General features: G+C 35.1%; 1 protein-coding gene across 5 annotated transcripts in view; it reads left to right on the plus strand.

The window, feature by feature from the left end:
* FERRY3 (FERRY endosomal RAB5 effector complex subunit 3) overlaps nucleotides 1-22,757 on the plus strand; it is a 46,390-nt gene extending 23,633 nt beyond the window's left edge. For 3 of the 5 annotated variants that reach the window (XM_077871394.1, XM_077871395.1, XM_077871397.1), the window contains 8 exons: nucleotides 911-1,017; nucleotides 2,638-2,835; nucleotides 3,753-3,881; nucleotides 6,432-6,506; nucleotides 11,632-11,834; nucleotides 20,376-20,433; nucleotides 21,259-21,326; nucleotides 22,206-22,757. In XM_077871394.1, coding sequence (XP_077727520.1) covers nucleotides 911-1,017; nucleotides 2,638-2,835; nucleotides 3,753-3,881; nucleotides 6,432-6,506; nucleotides 11,632-11,834; nucleotides 20,376-20,433; nucleotides 21,259-21,326; nucleotides 22,206-22,298 — 931 coding nt within the window. In that variant the 3' untranslated portion in view covers nucleotides 22,299-22,757. Of the gene's footprint in view, nucleotides 1-910; nucleotides 1,018-2,637; nucleotides 2,836-3,752; nucleotides 3,882-6,431; nucleotides 6,507-11,631; nucleotides 11,835-12,929; nucleotides 13,009-20,375; nucleotides 20,434-21,258; nucleotides 21,327-22,205 lie in introns of those variants that run through there. The other 2 variants (XR_013364420.1, XM_077871396.1) reach the window with 2 other exon arrangements.
* Nucleotides 22,758-23,876: the final 1,119 nt, after the last annotated feature.

Here is a 23,876-nt window from a genome sequence, read left to right on the forward strand (position 1 = left end):
GAACAGAGTAGAGCAAATAACTAAGAACAGAGTAGGGAAAAATTAAAAAAATAGAAGATGTGAATACATCAAAATGAACTTCATCTTTTTTATTATTCCTTTATTTGACTTATTAATTTTAAATTTTTGTTTCTATCACTTCACCTATTTTTTTAAAGATTTTACTTATTTATTGATGAGAAACCCAGAGAGAGAGGCAGAGACATAGGCAGAGAGAGAAGCAGGCTCCCTGTAGAGAGCCTGATATGGGATTTGACCCTGGGATCAGGACCTGAGCTGAAGGCAGGTGCTCAACCACTGAGCCACCCAGACGTCCCATACTTCATCTATATTTTTAGTTTTGCCTAGAGCCAGCCTTGATAGAGGATGTATTGTTTTAAATTTGCCATTTTAAAATGTAAATCACTTCATTTAATCATTCTTAGACCACATGAGTTGATATTCTAATAACTAGAAATAATCATGTGCATTACTTACTGTAAGGAAATGAAAGAACAAGTAAGGATTTTTAAGAAATTTTGGTGTAGAAAATGAGTGGGAAATATCAGTGATGGTGACAGAACATGAGAGACACCTAACTCTGGGAAATGAATAAGTGGTAGTGGAAGGGGAGGTGAGCAGGGGGTTGGGGTGACAGGGTGACGGGCACTGAGGGGTCACTTGATGGGATGAGCACTGGGTGTTATGCTATTTGTTGGCATATCGAACTCCAATAAAAAATATATATAAAAAAAGAAAAATTTTGGTGTTTATGCTTCTCCCTTGTTACCATAGATTAAGGAGTAGTTTAGGAATAAATTAAGTGGTACTCTCAACTGTCATTTTGTGTCATTGCATTGTAAACCTTCTTTCCTTCAAGAAAAATTCTTGACAAATAGACAAAGCATTTGAATAATTTTATTAATTTCAGTGAGGAAATTAAAGTTCAACCGAGTCAGTTTAGAGAATCTGTAGAAGCAAATGGAAGGATTTATGAGGAGCAGAGAAAGTTGGAAGAAAGTTTTACCATTCACTTAGGTAAGTGAATTCATTTTTTGTAGGCATAATTTATTGTATCTTGGGAAGCTTTTTTTATTCTGTAAGAGAAAAATCCCTAGCATATGAGTACAAGGTACCCTTGTTGTTTTTAATTACAAATTATGTCCTGCTCCCAGCAAGTCAGAAGAATGAAACTGGAGCACTTTCTTACACCATATACAAAAATAAATTCAAAATGGATAAAAGACCTACATGTGAGATGGGAAACCATCAAAATCCTAGAGTAGAACATAGGCAGAAACTTTTTTGACTTCAGCCATAGCAACTTCTTGCTAGACCTGTCACGAGAGGCAAGAGAAACTTAAGCAAAAATGAACTATTGGAACTTCATCAAGATAAAAAGCTTTTGCACAGTGAAGGAAGCAGCAAAACTAAAATGACAACTGACAGATACAAGTTAGTTAGTATCCCAAATCCATAAAGAACTTATCAAACTTAACACCCAAAAAACAAATAATGCAGTTAAGAAATGGGCAGAAGACATGAATAAGCACTTTTCCAAAGAAGATACCCAGATGGTTTACAGACACATGAAAAGATGATCAACCTCACTCATCATCAGGGAAATACAAATCAAAATCACAATGAGATACCACCTCACACCTGTCATAATGGCTAAAATTAACAACATGAGAAACAACAGGTGTTGGTGAGGATGCCGAGAAAGGTGAACCCTCTTGCACTGTTGGTAGGAATGCAAACTGATGCAGTCACTCTGGAGAACAGTTTGGAGGTTCCTCAAAAAAGTTAAAAATAGAGCTACCCTACAGTCCAGCAATTGTACTACTGAGTATTTACCCAAAGGATACAAAACTACAGATTCAAAGGGGTACATGCACCCCATGTTTATAGTAGCATTATCAACAATAACTAAACTATGGAGAAAGCCCAAATGTCTATCAACCAATGAATGGATAAAGAAGATGTGGTATATATATGTACAGTGGAATATTACTCAGCCCTCAAAAAAAGAAAGCTTGCCATTTGCAACAATGGGGGCAGAGCTAGAGTGTATTACACTAAGTGAAATAAGTCAGGGAAAGACAAATACCATATGATCTCAGTCATATGTGGAATTTTAGAAAGAAAACAGATGAACATATGGAAAGGAGGAAAAGGAAAAAAATAGAGAGGGAAATAAGCCTTAAGAGATTCTTAATGATTCTTAATGATAGAGAACAAACTGAGGGTTGATGGAGGGAGGTAGTGGGGGATGGGCTGGTGGGAGATGGGGATTAAGGAGTGTACTTGTGATTTGCACTGGGTGTTGCATGTAAGTGACGAATCACTGAATTCTACTCCAGAAACCAATATTGCACTGTATATTAACTAAAATTTAAAATAAAGAAAAAGTATGTCTTGCTCCTATAGTTTGTTGGCTATACATTTTGTTTTAGCTAATAATAAAAAATAACATTATTTTTAAAAAATAGGTTAAATCTGAATAGTTATTAGAATTGGAAATTGGAAAGCCTATTTCTAATTATTTGTAGCACAGATTTATCTGAATTCTTGCCATAGAGATTTGCATCCTGTTATACTGGATTTTTGCAGCTGTCTGAGTTTCTTTCTGGGACTGTTGCCCACCCCACCCCCCAGGAGCCCAGTTGAAGACCATGCATAATTTGAGATTGCTGAGAGCAGATATGCTGGACTTTTGTAAGCACAAAAGAAATCATCGAAGTGGCGTGAAACTCCATCGACTCCAGACTGCACTATCGCTTTATTCTACATCTCTCTGTGGCCTCGTTTTGCTAGTAGATAATCGAATCAATTCCTATAGTGGTATTAAAAGAGGTAAGTCAACATTACCATATTTATTTCATTAAATTTTCATTCTTACAAAGAAAGGGATTACAGGAAAACAAAAATTTTAGTTAGCCCTAGTATCCTAGTAGCCAAGCAACACACATACCTAGCCATGACTATTTTAGATATCTTTCATACTTCAGCATGGGTAAAGTGCTTCAGGATATTTACTTTTTCTTAAAATTCTATTATAAGTAATGCTCTTATAGGATTCTTGCTTCAAGGCATAACAAAAAGAATAATCAAGCTATAAATGTATTCATTTCAGAAGCAGATCCTGGCTCAGTGAATTTTAGTTCATCCCTTTGTCCTTTCTTCCTAGGTATTTTAGATAGCATATTTCTTAAATGTGCTAGGTAAAATTCTGTGTTCCCTCTGTACAACTCACTCTTTATGATTATTTTAAAAATTTTATTGACAGGCGCTGAGGGGGGCACTTGATGGGATGAGCACTGGGTGTTATACTGTATGTTGGCAAATCGAACTCCAATAAAAAATATACAAAAGAGAAAAAAATTTTAAATATATAATGTATATTAAAACGTATAACTTTTTAAGGAAGCTTGAATGGAGTTTATTTCCCATCATAAATATAAGAACTTTCTTGTATTTTTTAGCATTAAGGTAACTATTATTTAAAACGGTTTGGAATTTTTAAAAAAACGGTTTGGAATTATATGAAAATTTCCTTGTCTATTAATTGTTTACTCTTTCAAGTGATTGAGAGATTAGGTTTCTGATTCAAACAAAATCGCTTTCCCCTCATTTAAGACATAATTATTGAAAGGACAAGTATAAGAAATCACACTTATGAATTTTATATTTTATTCCTCCTAGCTGTCATTGTCTATAATACTATTTGATGGTTCACCTCTAGTAGTTTATAAATGTTTTGGGTCCCTTAGATTTTGCCACAGTTTGCCAAGAATGTACTGACTTCCATTTTCCCCGAATTGAGGAGCAACTGGAAGTTGTCCAGCAGGTGGTACTTTATGCTAGAACCCAGCGAAGGAGTAAGTTGAAAGAATCGCATGGTCAGTAAAACTCAAAATTTTCAAAATTTTACTTTTAGTATTTTCTGTCCTTAAGCACTCTAATAACATATGGACCATTACTAAAATACAGAAAGTCGTATTGGTGGAAAAATGGAAGAAAGAAATTAAGAACAAAATTCGAGCTCTCTAGAAACTTGAATTCTGTTCTTAATTTCCTTTTTTGCATGATTTTGTCCAATAACCTTAGCAAAAACTGTTTTTAAATTTAAATTCTATAGTTAAACTTGAAGTATTCAGTGGAAAGTCGGTGGTCTTGTGATACAAATTCTATATCTCTAAAGTGGACATAATTACTACCTCAAAAGGGCAGTGAAGTGATAGAGTAAATGTTAGCATAAAACATACACTTAATGTGCTCCATCTTTCATCCTTCTTAGGTAGCAGGAAGTCAATTATAAATCTTATAAGAATTGATTTTGATTTGATTCAGTTTTCTTTTGAAAAATTACTATGTCCAGGACTATACTATAGCAGCACCACTAGTTTTGATTCCTGTTCTAGGGAAGTGTGGCTTTGCTTTGGCACTGTGTGGTATATGTGACAGAGCCAGGCTGTGTTGGAAAACCATATGGAAATATATCCAAACAGAGGGCCTTTCAGAAAATTCCAGTGTGTCCTCTTATTCTTCTACCATCTTCTTCCTCCATCGCATTCAAACTAGCAGTGATGTGATCAGAAACATCTTAATATTATTCTTAGCAGTGACTAAAAGCATGAAGATTGAGATCATGACAGGTGTGGGAGAAGGAGGAGGATTCTAAGTATATTTATGAGAGATAGAAAGTGTGCAGCAAATGACAGGAAGTTTGCAAACCACATACGGTTAAGGCAATGTGTGTAAATCATGGTATTATTTTGTTCTTGTTCAAGCAACTATTTTGTGGTTTAAGTGAGTCAGGGAAACAAGCAGGTCTATAAAAGACAACTTTCTGAAAGGAACCCACATGTTGTCATAGAAGAGCTCTGTGAAAATACTTTCTCTGTTTTTTCCTTTTCTGTGCATGCCCACGTATGTGTTCTACACATTTACATCCTGATACTCAAGTACCTGTTTATTCTAAGGCATTCCATTATTTTCCTTACTGTGTTTATAACATTAGAATCTCTCTATAATCCACAATAACAAGCCAAAAGCAATTTTGTTTTCTGCGCCATTTTATATACATTTTTAAATGAAAAATCGTCATTTCTTAGTATTATAAGGTATTACAATTACAGCATGGAGAGAGGAATGGACTCTCAACTGTTCTTATTCCTTTAGTAGGGATTTTGTTTGTTCATCCCACATGTGAATGAAATTAAAGTCCTTATTTATCATTTCTTTTGTTTTCTGTGCTATGATTGGACATTATTTCAGAGCCTATCAGTTGCATAGGTCTGTATGAGAAACAGACTATTACATTCAGTATACATTCTGGCAACACAGAGCCTCCTCTCTCTGCCTTTCTCTCCCTCTATCAATAAAATATGTACATTTACAAGGTACAGTGATATGAATTATTCAAAGTAGTGACTAAGTAAAAATATTAAGTTACTTTGATTTAGAACATTTTTGAAAATATACTTTCCCTTGGTATTTTCTGTTTACGTATTTGAAGTTCTGACAGTTTTCAACTGATATTCTGATGCTGACAGCCATCCCAAAATAGTTTTGTACTTAATTGGAATACATATATACTCTCATAAAGATAGCTGCTTTGAATGCTAATATTCATTCTGCATTTTTGAGTTTTAGTAGAAGACACATCTGAATCTTATAAGAAATCTATTAAAAATAGATGTACATATGTAAAATAATTTGTGTCCAAGTATAATAATATATGGTCAATTGTGATGTTTCTTACTTTACCAGTATTTATCCTTCTAAATAATATCATGCCTTCCAGAAAGAAAGAAAGCCTGTTGAATATCTAAAATAAAAAGTTCCCATTTGAAACAAAATCTCACAAATCTGAAATAAATTGTATATGGTGTCAGATAAGAAGTAACAGATTTCAAAATGGGCTGAATATCAAGTGGTTTCTGGTACTACTAACCATTTGCTTTAATCCTGAACAAGTTATATCAACAACAATGACTCAGAATCTAAAAATAAAGATGGCCACCCTACAACTATCTAACGAAGTTGTTTTATGTGCAGTTAATTTAGTGCACTGAGCCTCCCAGATGAAAAGTAGGGTGATGGCAAGTCAAATGTGGTTAAGACCATAGGGTTTGGAATCTGTGTGAGTTCAAGACCTGGTTCTACCACTTACCGTGCATCCTTGGTTAAGTTACTTATCTTATGTGACCCTCTGTTCCCTCATATATACAATCAAGATAGTAATAGTGCCTACCTCATGAGGTTGTCGTTATAGGGGTTTTGTGAAATCCAATAAGATTATGCATGTAAAACATGTATCAGAATGTCTTGCACCTAGCTATCCTTAGTAAACTTTTTGCTGTTATTGTGATTGTTTAGGGAGCAGTAGAATTAATGTGTTTTCATATATTGTTATATTCTTTCATGCTGTATTATCTCATGAATAGATTCTGGAAACCGAAATGGAGGAATTGATGATAAGGCTAAAAATGCTGACAGAAACTACTTAAATATTCTACCTGGTAAGTGGTATTTTATTTGAAATTATGATTTTCTTATAATCACATCCATAGACATCATAGATTTGAAATAGAAGTTCTTATTGTGTACATTATAAAACAGCTTGTCAGTGTATCACTTTGAAACAATATTGTATCTACAGAATATACTTTCATGGATGTTCTGCAATTTAAACCTTTTTTAAATTTTTATTTATTTATTCATGAGAGACACACAGAGAGAGAGGCAGAGACACAGACAGAGGGAGAAGCAGGCTCCATGCAGGGAGCCCGACATGGGATTCGATCCCGGGACTCCAGGATCATGCCCTGAGCCAAAGGCAGTGCTAAACGGCTGAGCCACCCCGGCTGCCCTAAATTTTTATTCTTATACTAGTACTGGACTTTCTAGTTCTATACAAGAAAAAATTGTTCAAACAATTGCATAAATTTTATTCTATTTGCTATTTTAAGTTTCTTCTGTTATACATTGTTTCTTAGTTTCTTAAGTGAAGCAGAAGTCATTCTTATTCTGCAATATAAACAACACTACGGATGGAAACAGTTGAACTTGTAGAAAGAACATGGGTCATATAATTTAGAATCTTTCTTATTTCCGCTTCCCCATAAATGTTCCTGCTTCCCATTTCTTTAATTTCCTTTATTATTTTTTTGATAGATCACTTATCAACTGGAAATTCAGGCTCTTGATCCTCTTCCAGATTGAATTCACTCTGATGATCCTTGGTAATGTTTGTATGACAGGGTATAACAAGGAAGGCATATCTGTACACAGGCATAAAGTCTTTTAAGGTAACTAGTAAAGTTTGCAATTTCTTGAATAACTAGGTTGTTTCCTCTTTCTACCCCAGATCTTCTACATGTAGGTCACATTCCATTTAACGTAAGCAGATAGCATCCCCCTTTCTGGTATTCATCTTGTTGGTCTCAGTCAGTTAGCTTGTGGTCATCAGCTTCCCAACTCCCTCCCACCTTCAGAGAGCCTACCTTCGAGGGTAATGTTAGAGGCAGGATTACATCACCACATGCTGCTTCCTCCACTTTGTGGAACAGGAAACTGTCCTCCTCTCTATCTAAAAATACCTTCATTGAGACAGGATTTATTGTATTCTCTGCACAGATCCATAATTTAAATCATCCATATTTTGTGGCTTTCTTAAAATGTGCCAATCTCATTACCTATTCCGGAGGTACTGATGTGTGGGTTTTGTTTTTTTTTCAACATACCTCTTTCTTGCTATATTTATTTCCTTTCTTGCTCCTTTTTGGGAAATGCCTATAGGTTGGTATCTCAGTATTACCACCAAATCAGGAGGATATGTCATAGTCCGCATTAGAAAAGGAGTATCAAACTATTTGATTAGATATGCTGACAGCATCTGAATTTCCACGTGTTTAAGGATGCCTACACAGCCAGAAAGTTTACCAGAGATGAACAAAGATCCAAATTACAATTACAAATGCTTTTAAGTTTTCAAGTTGCAAAAGAAAATAGTTTTAAATATATATATATATATATATATATATATATTTTACCAGTAGGTTTGCTCTATCATTATCTAAGTATTTATGGGTTACATCCTCTAATTCTCACAACTTTGTAAGGAAAGCAGTCAGGCATTATTTTTCCCAATTCTTACATGAAGTACAGAGGATCTATAAATTGGATTGATTTGCCCAAGATCACTCAGCCAATAAGTGCTTAGACCAGATTTTCTCAATACCCAATCTAGTCCTTTTTATGCTACATCACAATATTTTGATTACCACTGCCAACTCTTTGACCCCCATTTCACTACTGGGTAAAATGAGGCCAAGAGACAAGTCATGTAAGGTCAAATAAAGCAGTGCCAATTTGGGGATTAGGAGCACCTGACTCGTTCACTAAGTCATCTGCCTCACCACTGGACCATAGCCCATGTTTAATGCTGCCACTCTCCTCATCTAAATGATCAGCCAGTGTTGAGGAGGCAATACACTTCATTGGGTCCAAAATGATATTGTCTCATACAGTCTGCCAGGTTTCTAATAAGCAGTCTGCATCTTTTATTGCCTTTCAGGGAAATTGTAACTATATTCTTCCACCAGACAATTTTCCTTTTCCTTTTTTTCTTCTAGTCTATTTTGATGTCTCTGTCACTATACTCTAATTTCTTTTTCTGCTTATCTAAATGTTTTATGTTAAGTTTAAAAAAAAATACCTTTGCATTGGGCCTGTTAGTGGCATCCATGGGTACAGTTTACAAATACTGGTAACTACAAACGAGTAAACATTGTGCTAATGTATATCAAGTACTTTTAAGCATATTATTTGTTTATAAGTCAATATAAGTAAAATAATGACTTTGAAGCAAGGGGAAGCAGAATTTGTGAGAGCAGGGGTTAGTGATGGAGGTATAGTTCGTAGAAGAGCAAAGCTTTCCTAAAATTTTCCTATCAGAATTTCCAGGGAGGCATGTGTGTTTGTAAAAACATACTCTTTTTATGTTTGCGTATTTTACATATTTATATCAAGAGAAGCTGCAGAATATAAAGGCTGATGGCTAGGGTGGCTACATAGAAAATGGAGCAATTATAGGAAGCATGGATTTTAAGGCTTGATAAATGCCGCTCTGGCATTCAGTCTCTATGCATTCATTCATCCAGTCATTCAACAAATATGTATTTAGTACCTTCTGTGTACCAGGCACTGTTCTGTGTGCTGGAGAGAGAACACTAAACAAGATAGATGAGATCCCTATAGTTGCTGAGCAGAAACAATGGTCTCTGATAAAAAGCTTTTGCTCAGCAAAGGAAACAGTCAATGAAACTAAAAGGCAACCTATGGAATGGAAGAAGGTATTTGCAAATGTATTATCAGATAAAAGGCTCGTATCTAAAATCTATAAAGAACTTATCAAACTCAAGACCCAAACGACAAAAAATCTGGTCAAGAAATGGACGGAAGGGGAGTCCCTGGGTGGCTCATCAGTTTAGCGCCTGCCTTCACAGGGCGTGATCCTGAAGTCTTGGAATTGAGTTCCGGGTCAGGCTCTCTGCATGGAGCCTGCTTCTCCCTCTGCCTCTGTCTCTGCCTTTCTCTATCTCTCTCTCTCTCTCTCTCTCTCCCTTTCCTGTGTGTGTCTCTCATGAATAAATAAATAAAATCTTTAAAGAAAAAAAAAGAAATGGACAGAAGATATGAACAGACATTTCTCCAAAGAAGGCATACAAATAACCAACAGACACATGAAAAAATGCTCAACATCACTCGGCATAAGGGAAATACAAATCAAAACCGCAGTGAGGTACCACCTCCTGCCTGTCAGAATGGCTAAAATTAACAACTCAGGAAACAACATGTTGGCGAGGCTTTGGAGAAAGGGGAACCCTCATACTGTTGGTGGGAATGCAAGCTGGTGCAGCTACTCTACAAAACAATATGAAGGTTCCTCAAAAAGTTAAAAATAGAGCAACCTTATGACCCAGCAATTGCATTACTAGGTATTTATCCAAAGGATATAAACATAGTGATCCGAAGGGCACTTACACCCATCTTTACAGCAGCAATGTCCACAATAGCCAAACTATGGAAAGAGCCCAGATGTCCAGCAACAGATAAATGGATAAAGATGTCTTATATATATACAATGGAATACTACTCAGCCATCAGAAAGAATGAAATCTTGCATTTGCAAGATGGTGCTGGAGGGTACTATGCTACGTGAAATAAGTCTGAGAAAGACAAATACCATATAATTCCACTCACAAGTGGAATTTAAGAAACAAAACAGATAAAAAAAGAAACAAAACAGATGAACACAGAAGAAGGGAAGGAAAAATAAAATAAGAAAACAGAGAGGGAGGCAAACCATAAGAGACTCTTAACTATAGGAAATGAACTGAGGGTTGCTGGAGGAAAGTTAGATGGGGAGATAGGGTAACTGGGTGATGGGCATTAAGGACGGTACTTGATGTGATGAGCACTGGACGTTGTATGCAACAGATGAATTACCGACCTCTATCTCTGAAACTAATAATACACTATATGTTAAATAGAATTTAAATTTTTAAAAAAAATTTAAATAATCTCAAAGAATTTCAATTCTGAGAAGAAAATTAGAACAATGTAGAGGACAGTAAGTGAGGGCTGTCCTATATTAGATGGGACAGTTGAGGAAGAGTTCTCTGAAGAGGTGACCTTGGATCATCATTGGTGAAAAGAAGTCAGCCATATAAGAATCTTAGGAGAAAAACTTGGATAAAGCAGCCCTGATTTAGAAACCAGCTCTGTGTGTTTGAAGAACTTTACAAAAGCCTGTGTGACTGGGGCAGAGGAGGGAGTGGGGCAAGAGGACCTCAGACAGATAGGCAGTGTCCTGATCATATAGGCCATGCAAACCGCAGTAAAGAGCTTGGATTGTTTCCTGAATGAAGTATAAGCCTGTTGGACGATTTTAAGTAGCAGAGTGATGTAATCTGATTTATATTGAAATTGTTTTGCCTGCAACTGTGGAAATGGCTTGTAAGTAGGCAAGACTGGGAGCAGAGAGATTAATTAAGAGGCTTTGACAGAAACCTCAGTGGGGATGATAGTAGCATGAGCTAGGGTAATAGCTCAGATTTGAGTTATTTATTGGCAATACTACTGAAAGTAGTTGATGGTGAATTGTAGAGTAAGGAAGAGATACTGAAATAAAGTAATTAAGGGCAACTTCTATGTTTCTGCCCTGTGCCATTACTAACCGTAGGGAGATTAGATCCACAAATTGAAATGGAGAATACTGATTTAAGGTGTGAGGAAGACAGGTAATGAACCTGATTTTATGTGTTCACTTTGAATTAAGTAGGACATTTGGAGCATTTACATCAAAATAGTGGTGAGTACTCATTTGATTTACTTACCATGTGGTCGTCACTTCATACCAATTTATGAATCTAATGCAGAATTGGCTACTGTCTTTTTTTTTCATAAACTTTCCAAGAATAAAGGAGCAGTGGCTATATTTGCTTCCCGAGGCCAACATAGGTTCCTGATACACCTCTCCTAGTTCAGCTCATTGATTGCCCTAATTATAGTTATTTATAAAGCCTGTTGATGCATGTGATTTATTCATTTGAAAATCATGATTGTATTTGGTGTTCACAGGAGAATTTTACATTACACGGCATTCTAATCTCTCAGAAATACATGTTGCTTTCCACCTTTGTGTGGATGACAACGTGAAATCAGGAAACATCACTGCTCGAGATCCTGCCATTATGGGACTCCGAAATATACTCAAGGTTTGCTGTACCCATGACATCACAACAATAAGCATACCTCTCTTGCTGGTGCATGATATGTCAGAGGTAAGCAGATAAAAGAATATCATAATTTTATAAATATATTAACCATCATATTGTGTAATAACAATAATAATAGTAATCCACTTTACATTTTAAAAGCACCTTTTAAAAAACTAATGGCCTTTTTTATCTCATATCTAGTTAATAGTATTGAGTGACATATGATACAAAACAGTGAATAATCCTTAACCATTTATGTTCAGAGAATTATAGCATTATCCTATAGTAGGAAACTAGAAAATCAAAATTAGCTTTAGCTTTGGATAAGGCATGTGCCCCTACTCCTCCCTCTTCTCTCCCTCTTCCTCCACTTTTGTCTTAAGTGGCATTAGATTTATCTCCACATTCATATTTAGCCTACACCAACATTAAAATTAGTTTAGTTTGCAAAAAAAAAAAAAATTAGTTTGCATTCTCTGAGTATGCATTAATAGGCAATAGAAGGAGATACTAGATAACAGGAGGAAGCCAGCCTCATTTTAACATTCTCTCAAGAATGTTCAAGAATGCTTTTTAGATAATAACAAGTGTTGACCCCTACAGTTAAAATATGGCATAATTGTCCATTCATTATGTACTGTGCTTTGTTTTATATTTGGAAAAAAAAGTCTTCCCATGGCTGTTTGCTTTCTCTCCTGTTTTCCTTCTCATCCACATAAAAACTGGTTAGAGGGGATAAGCTGAAGAAATAATACAAAGACCAAAACCTCAACTTCTAATAGTCTAGAGAAACAAAGATGCCTCAAAACAATGGGTGCAGGCAAGTCCTAGGAGAGCTAGTAGTCCAGCCTGGTGATGAAAGACCCATATAAGCAACTTGGTGCCTGCTGGTTTGGAAGTGGCTTTTTTTTTTTTTTAAACAAAATGGCTTAATGAAATTGTGAATGTCGGGAAGTTTGACCACTGATTATTAAAAGTTATTTCCTGAAATAAAATATATGTATAAATGCTACTTTTTAGAGCAAAACACTTTGTTTCATTAAAAGAGGCCATTTTAAATGCAATAACCTATGTAAATACACATACAAAATCAATTCCAGATAAGATGAGGTAATTTTAAATGATTTACCACTTACAACCTATTTGTATTTTTATCAGACACAGTATTTCAATTAAGAGAATTCTGGATTATCCTATGAAAGCTGCATCAGACTGCCTAATTTCTTGTTCCATTCACGTATGTAGTCTAAGTCATACCTAATATGGTATCAACAGAGATTGACAAACATGATTTGTTTGGGGTTTTTTCAACTGTAGCTTTGTAGAGTTTTAGTTCCATCAGGAATGTTTAGCCATTGTTAAGTTATCATCCCTAACTAGTCCATCTATAAAAGTCTCTGGAGAATAACAATGAAAGTTTGTGTTGAATTCCAGCCACAAGGAAACATCCAAACATTTCTGCAGCTGGACTCCTGGTTAACCAGTTTATAAAAATGGTTATATGTAGGTGGGAAACAACCTCAAAAACAGTATTTCCAAAAGTCACTAAGTTTGGATTTACTTCCAGACATCTGATACTACTAGCATTCCCTCTCCCACAATGTTACAAAAGTTACATGTTTTAAATTGGGACAGCCAGCTGCAGGACATTAAGTTTGTTTCCAAAGTGTCCATTTTAATTCACAAAAGTATATTGAGCCATGATCCTCCCATTTGTTGTATTTAAACATCCATTCAGGTCAAGAAGTTTATTCTACAAACTCAGACAACACTGCACAGGATATAGAGTTAATCTTTGTTTTAGGTTTCATGCAAGAGTCCCAAAGCATTTTCAGGTGTTGTTTACTTCCTCTAACAAACAGAATTTCTAGAATCGGTTACGTTTTAGAGCATACACAGTAATGACAATAATGTCTGAAACAGCCCATATTCTGTGATAGGTGGAGCTAAAGAAATTAATCACAGTTTAAAAAAAAAAAAGGAAAGGAAAAAATAATCTATCAATAACCTATCAGCAAGAAGATAGATCCTGATAATCACTAGTTTACCTCTGTAGATGTTTGTGATCTGAAGAAGCCAAGCTAACCTGGTAGATGTGGAATGAACCTGCAAGCCAAGAATCCTGAGTTGCTGATTTCTTTTTACATATTGCTGTTAACTTGTTGAATAATTTGGGACTTAGAGGTTTTCATTATTATAATTGTGGTTGATGATGTTATTTGTTTTTAAATTTTTATTAGAGTTTGATACACAAATAGAAAAGTATACATAAGCATATAGCTCAAATTTTCATACACTTCACACGCATGTAACCAATACCCAGATCATAGAACAGAACACTACCACCACCCCAGAAGCCACCCTCGTGCTCCCTTCCAGCCACATGAACCACACTCTCTCCATGAGGGTAAATGTATTTTTTCATCTTAGAAAGCTGAAAAAATAGATTATTTAGACTTGTTTTTTGTAGTTTATATAAGTGGGATCATATAGTACATACTCCTGTATCTGGCTTCTTTCACTCAATAATTATGTTGTAAAATTTACCCATATTATTGTCTGTGGATGTAGATTGTTCATTCACATTGTCATATAACTCCATTGTGGCTAGACCACAATTATTTAGCCATTCTACTATTTATGTACATTTGGGTAGTTTCTAGGTTTTGATTATTATGACTTATGTTGCTATGAACATTTCGGTATAGAAATGTTGGCATTTCTCGTAAGTATATACTTAAGGATGGAAATGTTAGGTATCATGATATGCGTACATTTAGCTTTGGTATTTACAATAAAATGGTTTCCCAAAGTGGTTGTACCTAACCCATTGTTTTTGAATGTGAAAAATAAGAAAGCCACACTGTTCCTCACCTTCAGATAATGACTGAGAAACTGATTAATATGAGTATTTCAGGTACCTGAAATACGTCAGAGGCTAAATAGAAAGAATATTCTTTCAGTTTTTCCCATGGGTGCATGAACTCAGGAAATAATTCTGATATCTAATTTTCAAGACATACCAATTAAATCTTAATCACCTCTGCAGTTCAACTTTACCCTTATCAGAAGATTCAAGTTGAGTAGTCAAAGTATGGTAGAAGGTATTGTCTGCAATTATAATCACAATTGACATTTAAAAAAATGTTAATTCCAGTGTAGTTAACATATAGTGTTATTTTAGTTTCAGGTATACAATATAGTCAACACTTCCATACAGCACCCAGTGCTCATCAAGATAAGTGCACTCTTAAATCTCCTTCAGCTAGTTTACCCACACCCCTCCCCTCTATTAACCATCAGTGTGTTCTCTATGGTTAAGAGTCTGTTTCTTGGTTTGTCTCTCTTTTCCTTCCTTTGTTTATTTGTTTCTCAAATTCCACATATGAGTAAAATCTTTCTCTGGTTTATTTCACTTAGCATTATACTCTTTACATCCGTCTGTGTTGTTACAAATGGCAAGATTTCATTCTTCTTATGGTTGAATAATATTCCATTGCATATATATATATATATATATATATGTATATGTATATATATATATACCACTTCTTCTTTATCCATTCATCTTATTGATAGACATTTTGGCTGCTTCCGTAGCTTGACTACTGTAAATAATGCTGCAATAAACATAGAATGTATATATCCTTAGAACTCTTGGTTTTGTATTCTTTGAGTAAATACAGTAGTATGATTAGTGGATCATAGGGTAGATCTATTATTAACTTTTTGAGTTTTTCTGGAACAGAAATCATCATTAGGTCAAAGCTAAGGAAATCTGCATAAACTGTGGATTTTTTAATAATAGGGTTTCAATAGCAATTCTTTCTCTCTTTTTTTGGTTACTAATTTGTTTATTGTACTGCATGTAATGGACCCAGTAGAAAGACGAATCATGTATTCAGGGTTTTATAACTGACAGCAAATAGAGAACCTTTAGTGAGATAATGGAAGTTTGACAGTATTTGATTAAGTTCAATAAAGATACACGGGGTACTTGGAAGATCAGATTCTACAGCTTCCTCTCTCTACTAAGGCTTCTAATTCATCTGGTTCCTTAAATGATAGGGGAGGAGCCATTATTATTATTATTATTATTATTATTATTATTATTATTACTATTTTATTATTTTATTATTTATTATTATTTTATTATAATTATTCCTGACATTATTTGGTTAGAAAACATTTCAAAATGAAGTCATATGATTAAAATATGTTTTCATGCCAGTTGTTAAAATGGAGCCAGTGGGGTGGGGTGGGGGGCTATTTCACTTTACTGTCATCACCAGAACTCCTGTAATGCCACAGTTGTAACTCTACACTGTAGAAAAAAATCCACCATTAATCTACTATTGCTGTAGATGTATACATCGCTGAAAACCCCAAGTGAATTAGAATTGCTAAGGATTTTCCCTGCTGTTGTTTGATATAGTCTACTCTCTTTATTCTTGATGGGTGCATAGACAGCCTCACTGTTAGTACTATACTAATGTAAAATGTTAATAATAGGGGAAATGGAGCAAGGGAGTGTATGGGAACTCTGTATACCATTGTCACAGTTTTTGTGTAAACCTAAAATTGTTTCAAAAAGTAAAGTCTGGTATTTTTTTTAAGATTTTACTTATTTATTTGACAGAGAGAGTGCAGAAGCAGGGGAAACGGCAGGCAGAGGGAGAGGGAGAAGCAGGCTCCCCGCTGAGTGAGGAGCCTGACATGGGGCTCCATCCAAGGACTCTGGGATCATGACCTAAGCTGAAGGCAGATGCTGAACTGACTGAGTCACCCAGGCACCCCTAAAGTCTAGTTTGTTTGTTTTTTTTTAAGCCATCAGGTTGATACCATTTTGGATCTACTAAAATAGTAAAAATGTTAGATAATATTTCAAATACCATTTAAAAGTTCAAATGCTGGTGATCATGTGAAAATTGGGTGGCACATACATTGCTAATGGCTCGTGTAAATTGATATAACCTTTTAGAAAAGAACCTAAATTTTGATCGGAGAAACACAATTGTCATATGGTGTCACTCATACGTGGAATATAAGAAATAGTGAGATGGACCGTAAGGGAAGGGGGGAAACTGAGTAGGGGAAAAATTAGAGAGGAGGACAAACCATGAGAGGCTGCTAACTCTGGGAAACAAAGGGTTGAAGAAAGGGAGGTGGGGCAGTGGATAAGGTAACTGGTTGATGGGCATTAGGAGGGTACACGAGATGGGCACTGGGTATTATACTATATCTTGGCAAATTGAATTTAAATAAAATTTTTTAAAAAGAATCTAAATTTTGTTTCACTGATCTATACAAATAAATAACCCAGAAAATTATTTAGTAAACAAAAAGGTATATATATGATTACATATTTTATATATATTTATATATGCACACATATATATAACTTCATTAATAAATGTAAGAAATATATCAGAAATATGTGTTTATATTTATATTATTTATAAATAATAAAATAATAAATATGCCTAGTAGTACAATTTCTGGTTTGTGGGGTACTTATTATTAAGTTTCTGAGGAACATCCATACTATTTTCCAGAGTGGCTGTATCAGTTTGCATTTCCACCAACAGTGTAATAAGCTTCTCTCTACTAGGTACTTACCCAAAGAATACAAAAATATTAATTTGGAGGGATACATGCACCCTAATGTTTATAGTAGCTTTATCAACAATTACCCAAATTATGGAAAGAAACCAAATGTCCATCAACTCATGAATGGATAAAGAAGAGTGGTCTGTATATACAATGGAATATTACTCAGACATGTTGCCATTTGCAACAACATAGATGGAGCTGGAGAGTATTATTCTAAACAAAATAAGTCAGAGAAAGACAAATACCATATGATCTCAGTCATATGTGGGATTTAATAAAACAAATGAGCAAAGGGGAAAAAAAGAGAGAGGGAGAGGCAAACCAAGAAACAGACTCTTTAACTATGAAAAAAAAAAACAACCTAAAAAAAAAAAAAAAAAAACAACCTGATGGTTACCAGAGGGGAGGTGGGTGGGGGGATGGGTGAAATAGGTAATGGAGATTAAGGAAGGCACCTGTGATAAGTACCAGGTGTTATATGGAAGTGTTGAATCACTATATTATATACCTAAAACTTATATTTCACTGTATGTTAACTAACTGGAATTTAAATAAAAACTTAAAAATAGTGTATATATTTTTTTAAATAAATTATGATACATCAATTCTATAAAACAGCAGTTTTTAAATTTGTGTTCTGAAGATCCCCCTATGATCTTAGCTCCTCTTTGGGGCTCAGCAAGATTAAAAATATTTTCTTAACAATACTAAGGCATCATTTGTCTTTTCCATTCTCATCCTTTCATGAGCATCAGTGAGTTTTTCCAGAGGCTTTATACAACAAATTAAATGCAGAGCAGATATGAGAATCCAGATGTCTTCTATTAAACCAGGCATTAATGAAATTTACAGATATGTAAACCGTGGCCACTCTTCTCACTTAAATATTTTTGTTTAGGGAAATATAGTTACTTTCTACTAAAAAAAAAAAAGTTGAGAAGCCTGGGTGTCTCAGTCGGTTAAGCGCTAGACTCTTGATTTCAGCTCAGGTTATGATCCCAGAGTGGTGAGACAGATTTCCCTGTCCCAACTCTGTACTCAGCGGGGAGTCTTCTCCTCTCCCCCACCCTCTCCCTGCCCCTGCTTGTGCGCATGTGTGTGCTCTCTGTCTCTCTCTATCCATCTCTCTCTCAAATAAATAAATAAATCTTTCTTAAGAATATGTTAATGTGCAGTGGGTTTTTCATTGTCATTTTTAAGTAAAATTTATTATTTTGCATATTGCTGTCCAGTTTTCCCAGTACCATTTGTTGAAGAGACTGTCTTTTTCCCATTGCATATTCTTGCCTCCTTCATTGAAGATGAATTAGCCATATAGTTGTGGCTTCATTTCTGGGTTTTCTATTCTGTTCCATTGATCTATGTGTCTATTTTTGTGCCAACACTATACTGTCTTGATGACTACAGCTTTGTGATATAACTTGAAGTCCAGAATTGTAATGCCTCCAGCTTTGCTTTGCTTTTTTCAAGGTTGCTTTGGCTATTCAGGGTCTTCTGTGGTGCCATACAAATTCTAGGGTTGTTTGGTTTAGCTCTGTTAAAAATGCTGTTGGTATTTTGATAGGGATTGTATTAAATCTGTAGATTGCTTTGGATAGTATAGACATTTTAACAATATTTTTTCTTCCAATCCGTGAACACAAAATGTCTTTCCATTTGTTGTGGTCTTCAATTTCTTTCATCAGTATTTTATAGTTCTCAGAATACAGATCTTTCACCTCTTTGGCTAGGTCTATTCCTACGTATCTTGTGCTTCTTGGTGCAATTGTAAATGGGATTGATTTCTTAATCTCTCTTTCTGCTGCTTCATTATTAGTATTTTTTATATTTTTTATATTTTATATTTTTCTGTTTTAATTTCTACTGTAATAACTATCAAGAGATAAAAATCCACATAGACCAGCTCGTTGGTGCATTAAGAAAGGCAAGTGATAAAAAAAAAAAAAGAAAGGCAAGTGATGTGATGAGCACTGGGTGTTGTACACAACTGGTAAATTATTGAACACTACATCTGAAACTGATGCAGTATAAGTTGGCTAGTTGAATTAAAAAAAAAAAAGCTCACTAGTGTCCTCATTGATTTTTAAGAGTGTAAAAGACCCTAAGACCCAAAAAGGTAGAGAACCACTCTAATGAAATAATAAGTGTATATTATACTTATGATTATAAAGACTTGCAACATGGAAAAGTAATTCTGGTGATAATGAAAAGTAGAATTTAAAATGGTATAACCACTGATCTTAACTATAGAAAATTATAAATGAGTTGGTTATAGTCTGACAATAGCATTCATGTGTGCATTTGATCAGAGACTAGAAAGGAATGTAGAAATGTAGGTTTGGTAGGTGGCTGGGATGGGATGTTTGTTTATTTCTGTTACTTTTATAATAGCATTTATACAATAAAAGAATTTTAATGCATTGTTCAAATATTATACAAGTTAATGGAATTATTCATGCTAAATTGAGAGAAGTTAGAGTTCTTATGTCATTTTATTTGTCTTTAGAATTAATTATCTAGAAAATTTTAAAGGTATGTTTATTTTTAAAATTTTATTTAGGGATCCCTGGGTGGCGCAGCGGTTTAGCGCCTGTCTGTGGCCCAGGGCGCGATCCTGGAGACCCGGGATCAAATCCCACATCGGGCTCCCAGTGCATGGAGCCTGCTCCTCCCTCTGCCTGTGTCTCTGCCTCTCTCTCTCTCTCTCTCTCTGTGTGTGACTATCATAAATAAATAAAAATTTAAAAAATTTTTTTAAAAATAAAATTTTATTTACTAGGATAATTAAATTGGTTTGTACTACACAAATGTAGTCCACAGCTATAAGAAGTTATACTGAAGGACCAGAAGAAACCCAGCTAACATTAGCAATAGTTGCTTGAATCTGTCCACAAAGTAGATGGTCAACGTTATAGATAAATTAAGATCTGATTTTTTTTTTTTTACAAAGTTCTGTTAAAAACCTATGATTTGTTTTGATTCTCTTTTTAGGAAATGACTATACCATGGTGCTTAAGGAGAGCAGAACTTGTGTTTAAGTGTGTCAAAGGTGAGCATAACCTTATATTTAACGTGACTTGTATTTATTAGTCCCAACTATTGAAAGTAGAACAACCCAAGAGAAGATTATGAACAATTACCTCTGTCATCTGGTGCCTCAGTTGAAAGTAGTTTAACAAGGCAAATATTTTTTGTTAAAGATTGTATTTATTTATTCACGACAGAGCGAGAGAGAGGCGAGGGAGAGGGGGAAGCAGGCTCCATGCAGGGAGCCCAATGTGGGACTTGATCCTGGGACGCCGGGATCACGCCCTGAGTTAAAGGCAGACGCTCAACTGCTGAGCCACCCAGTGATCCCTTTACTTATCTTTCTCCAGTCACAAAATAAACAAATATCTGGCCTTCTTGAAATACAAGTATATTTGGATGTTAATTCTGTTTTGCTCTGATTATAGCTTGCTTTTTCTTAAAAAAAATTAAAAAAAAAATAGAACCACATCTTCAATTAACCTTTAATAACCTGCTTTAGGGATCCCTGGGTGGCGCAGCGGTTTAGCGCCTGCCTTTGGCCCAGGGCGCGATCCTGGAGATCCGGGATCAAATCCCACATCAGGCTCCCGGTGCATGGAGCCTGCTTCTCCCTCTGCCTATGTCTCTGCCTCTCTCTCTCTCTCTCTGTGACTATCATAAATAAATTTAAAAAAAATTAAAAAAAAATAACCTGCTCTAGCTTCATTGTATGGAGACTAAGTAGAGCTTAAGAAAAATGCAAGACATGAAGCACCACAGTGAAAATTCAGTTTATCTCCATAAGGGACTGGTATATTTGAAGACCAGAACTCATAATTCAGCAAAGTGTGTTGTTCTGTTTTAGGTTTCATGATGGAAATGGCTTCATGGGATGGAGGCATATCCAGGACAGTACAGTTTCTGGTACCACAGGTATGTTATCTGAACAGACCTCTCCCCTGTTTAATCTCTGTTATAATATTGCACCCACATACAGCTAGGCACACTGTCCTTAAACTCAATATAACATAATAAAATGGTAACAGCTTTCTGTATTAAGGGGAAAAGTGGATGCCATAAAGGCATTTAGTTTATTGTCAAAGATGTCAGCATCTACCACTCAAGGGCTCTTTTATTTAACCCCAAAACCAAATGTCATTCATCTTTTTAAATTTATTTATTTATTTTTCTCCTTTATTTCTTTTTTTGTTTTTATTGAAGTTCACTTTGCCAACATATAGTGTAGCACCCAGTGCTCATCCCTCCTCAGTATCCATCACCCAGTTACCCCAACCCCTCACCCACCTCCCCTTCCACAATCCTTTCTTTGTTTCCCAAAGTTTGGAGTCTCTTGTGGTTGGTCTCCCTCTCTAATATTTCACAGTCAGTTCCCCTCCTTTCCCTTATAATCCCTTTCACCATTTCTTATATTCCACATATATGAGTCATTCATCTTTTATTTTTTCCCTACATTTATGTTCTTCTAGATCTTGAAGAATTCATTTAAAAGGGCATTAGCAGAAAATGATTCTGTATTCCATATAGAGCTTAGCAAAATTAGTGATGCTTTTATTACTGATTATACTATCTAGGGATTTTTCTGTTAATTAAACTTACTATTTGATGTAAATAATATAGGGTCTCAGAAGAAAAACACCCCTTGCCCATAACCAAGCAATTGCTTTGAAAGAGAATTTTCATATACCATTCTTCATATCAAGGACAAGTTCATGTTTTAAATCACTGTAAAATTTTAAAAATCAATGATGATTTAACAGGTGTGAACTTTTTTTTTTTTTTTACTCCTTACAGAGTATTTCTGAAGAAATGTTTTATCAACTTAGTAACATGCTCCCCCAGATCTTCCGAGTATCATCAACACTTACTCTGACGTCTAAGCACTAAATCCTTAGAGACTGACACACTGGCAGAAGAAGACTGTCAAACTTTCCAGGAACTTGAGCTGTGCTTGGATTCTGTCAAGCAAAAGAAGCCCAGAAAGAGAACTTGTAATTCAGGCCACAAATTGAGTCATGATGTATGTCTGTAAAACCTTCCAAAAATTCATATACTATATAGTCTAGTGATCAGCCTTTTACTCGTACATTTATTCTTAAATTTTCTTTTTGAAAAAAATCTTTTTTTCTCCTGTTATGCACTATCTGTGAGTATTAGTAAGTTAAAACGTCCTACACATCATAGCTGGACACTTGATATAGGAGACTGTTAATTGCATTTTCATGGAGACAGTTGACTTTTCCAAAAGGTCTGAATCATATCAAGTATGAGACTTAATTAACCATAAAAATAAAATATTTCTTTTACCTTATTTGCCAAGCAAAAATTAAAAGGCACTGAAGTATACATTGCAAGTCTGGATTTCTTCTGAAAAATCTTTGTAGAGACACAAGCATATGAGACAAATGTGCTTATTCTTTTAAATTCTCCTGTTTCAAAGGCTTGTTTTTAGTGTACTCTTTCTAAGGTTTTATAACTCAGGGAAAAAAAGAGGAAAGGATTTTGAATTCTTTACCTTTGTCTCATCTTCTTTATATGAACTTGCCCTTGTTTATTTAATAACATTTCATGGGCTGGGAAAATAGTATGCTTATTTGTAAGCCCAATGGAAAGTTAGTCCAAACCAGCACCTGGCAGGATTTTAGTGCTTATCAACATTATTACAATCAGACAACAAAAATCATTTTTATTTCTCCATCCTGCATCCTGCATTCTCAACTTCCTTAACCATTCTTCTTCCTACATTCCATTGCTGATAACTATGTCTCCATTTCTTTCTCTGTTTCCTCTCCTTTTTCATCATGTTTCCTGCTTTCTCAGATAATGCATATCACTTATTTCTCCCATCTATAACACATTTGCTATGAACACAGACATTTACAAAAGCAATAGTTTCATCATATCCATGTTGTAACTGGCCAGTGAAATGAAATGGAGGACCTTTGACATCATGACGAGGTGGTATGTCTTGATTCCAAGAAACAAAAAGCACTCTTGTTAGTATAACTAAATACCTAAATGTAGTAATTTACAGAAACTCTTTTGACACACAGAATGCTTTTCCATAACCCAAAATGTGTCTTGATTTTCTACTCAAGGAAATGACTGTCCAAGTAACAAGAGTAAGAACACCCACTCCACAAAAAAAAAAAAAAAAAAAAAAAAGAACACCCACTCCAGACTGTGTCCATTACACAATAACACCTTCCACATGCCTTCCACCAGGGAACCTGGTGATCCACCTGCTGATCCCACCCAGAAGAAGTTAGGCATTCTGCTGTTGCAGTGAGAAATTGTTTTCCAGGCACCACTATTATCTTTGAGACTGATTCTAATACAAAGCAAGGTAGACAGAGGTGGAAAACAGGTGTGTTAGATCAGTATCAAAGACTACGTTAGATTTTAATGTGAAAAGGTCAAGTTGGAGGTGAGTGTAGTCATATTAATAAAAGGTGTTCAAGGGAA

This window comes from Canis aureus, chromosome 25 (genome assembly GCF_053574225.1).
Source record: "Canis aureus isolate CA01 chromosome 25, VMU_Caureus_v.1.0, whole genome shotgun sequence".
Lineage (NCBI taxonomy): Eukaryota > Metazoa > Chordata > Mammalia > Carnivora > Canidae > Canis > Canis aureus.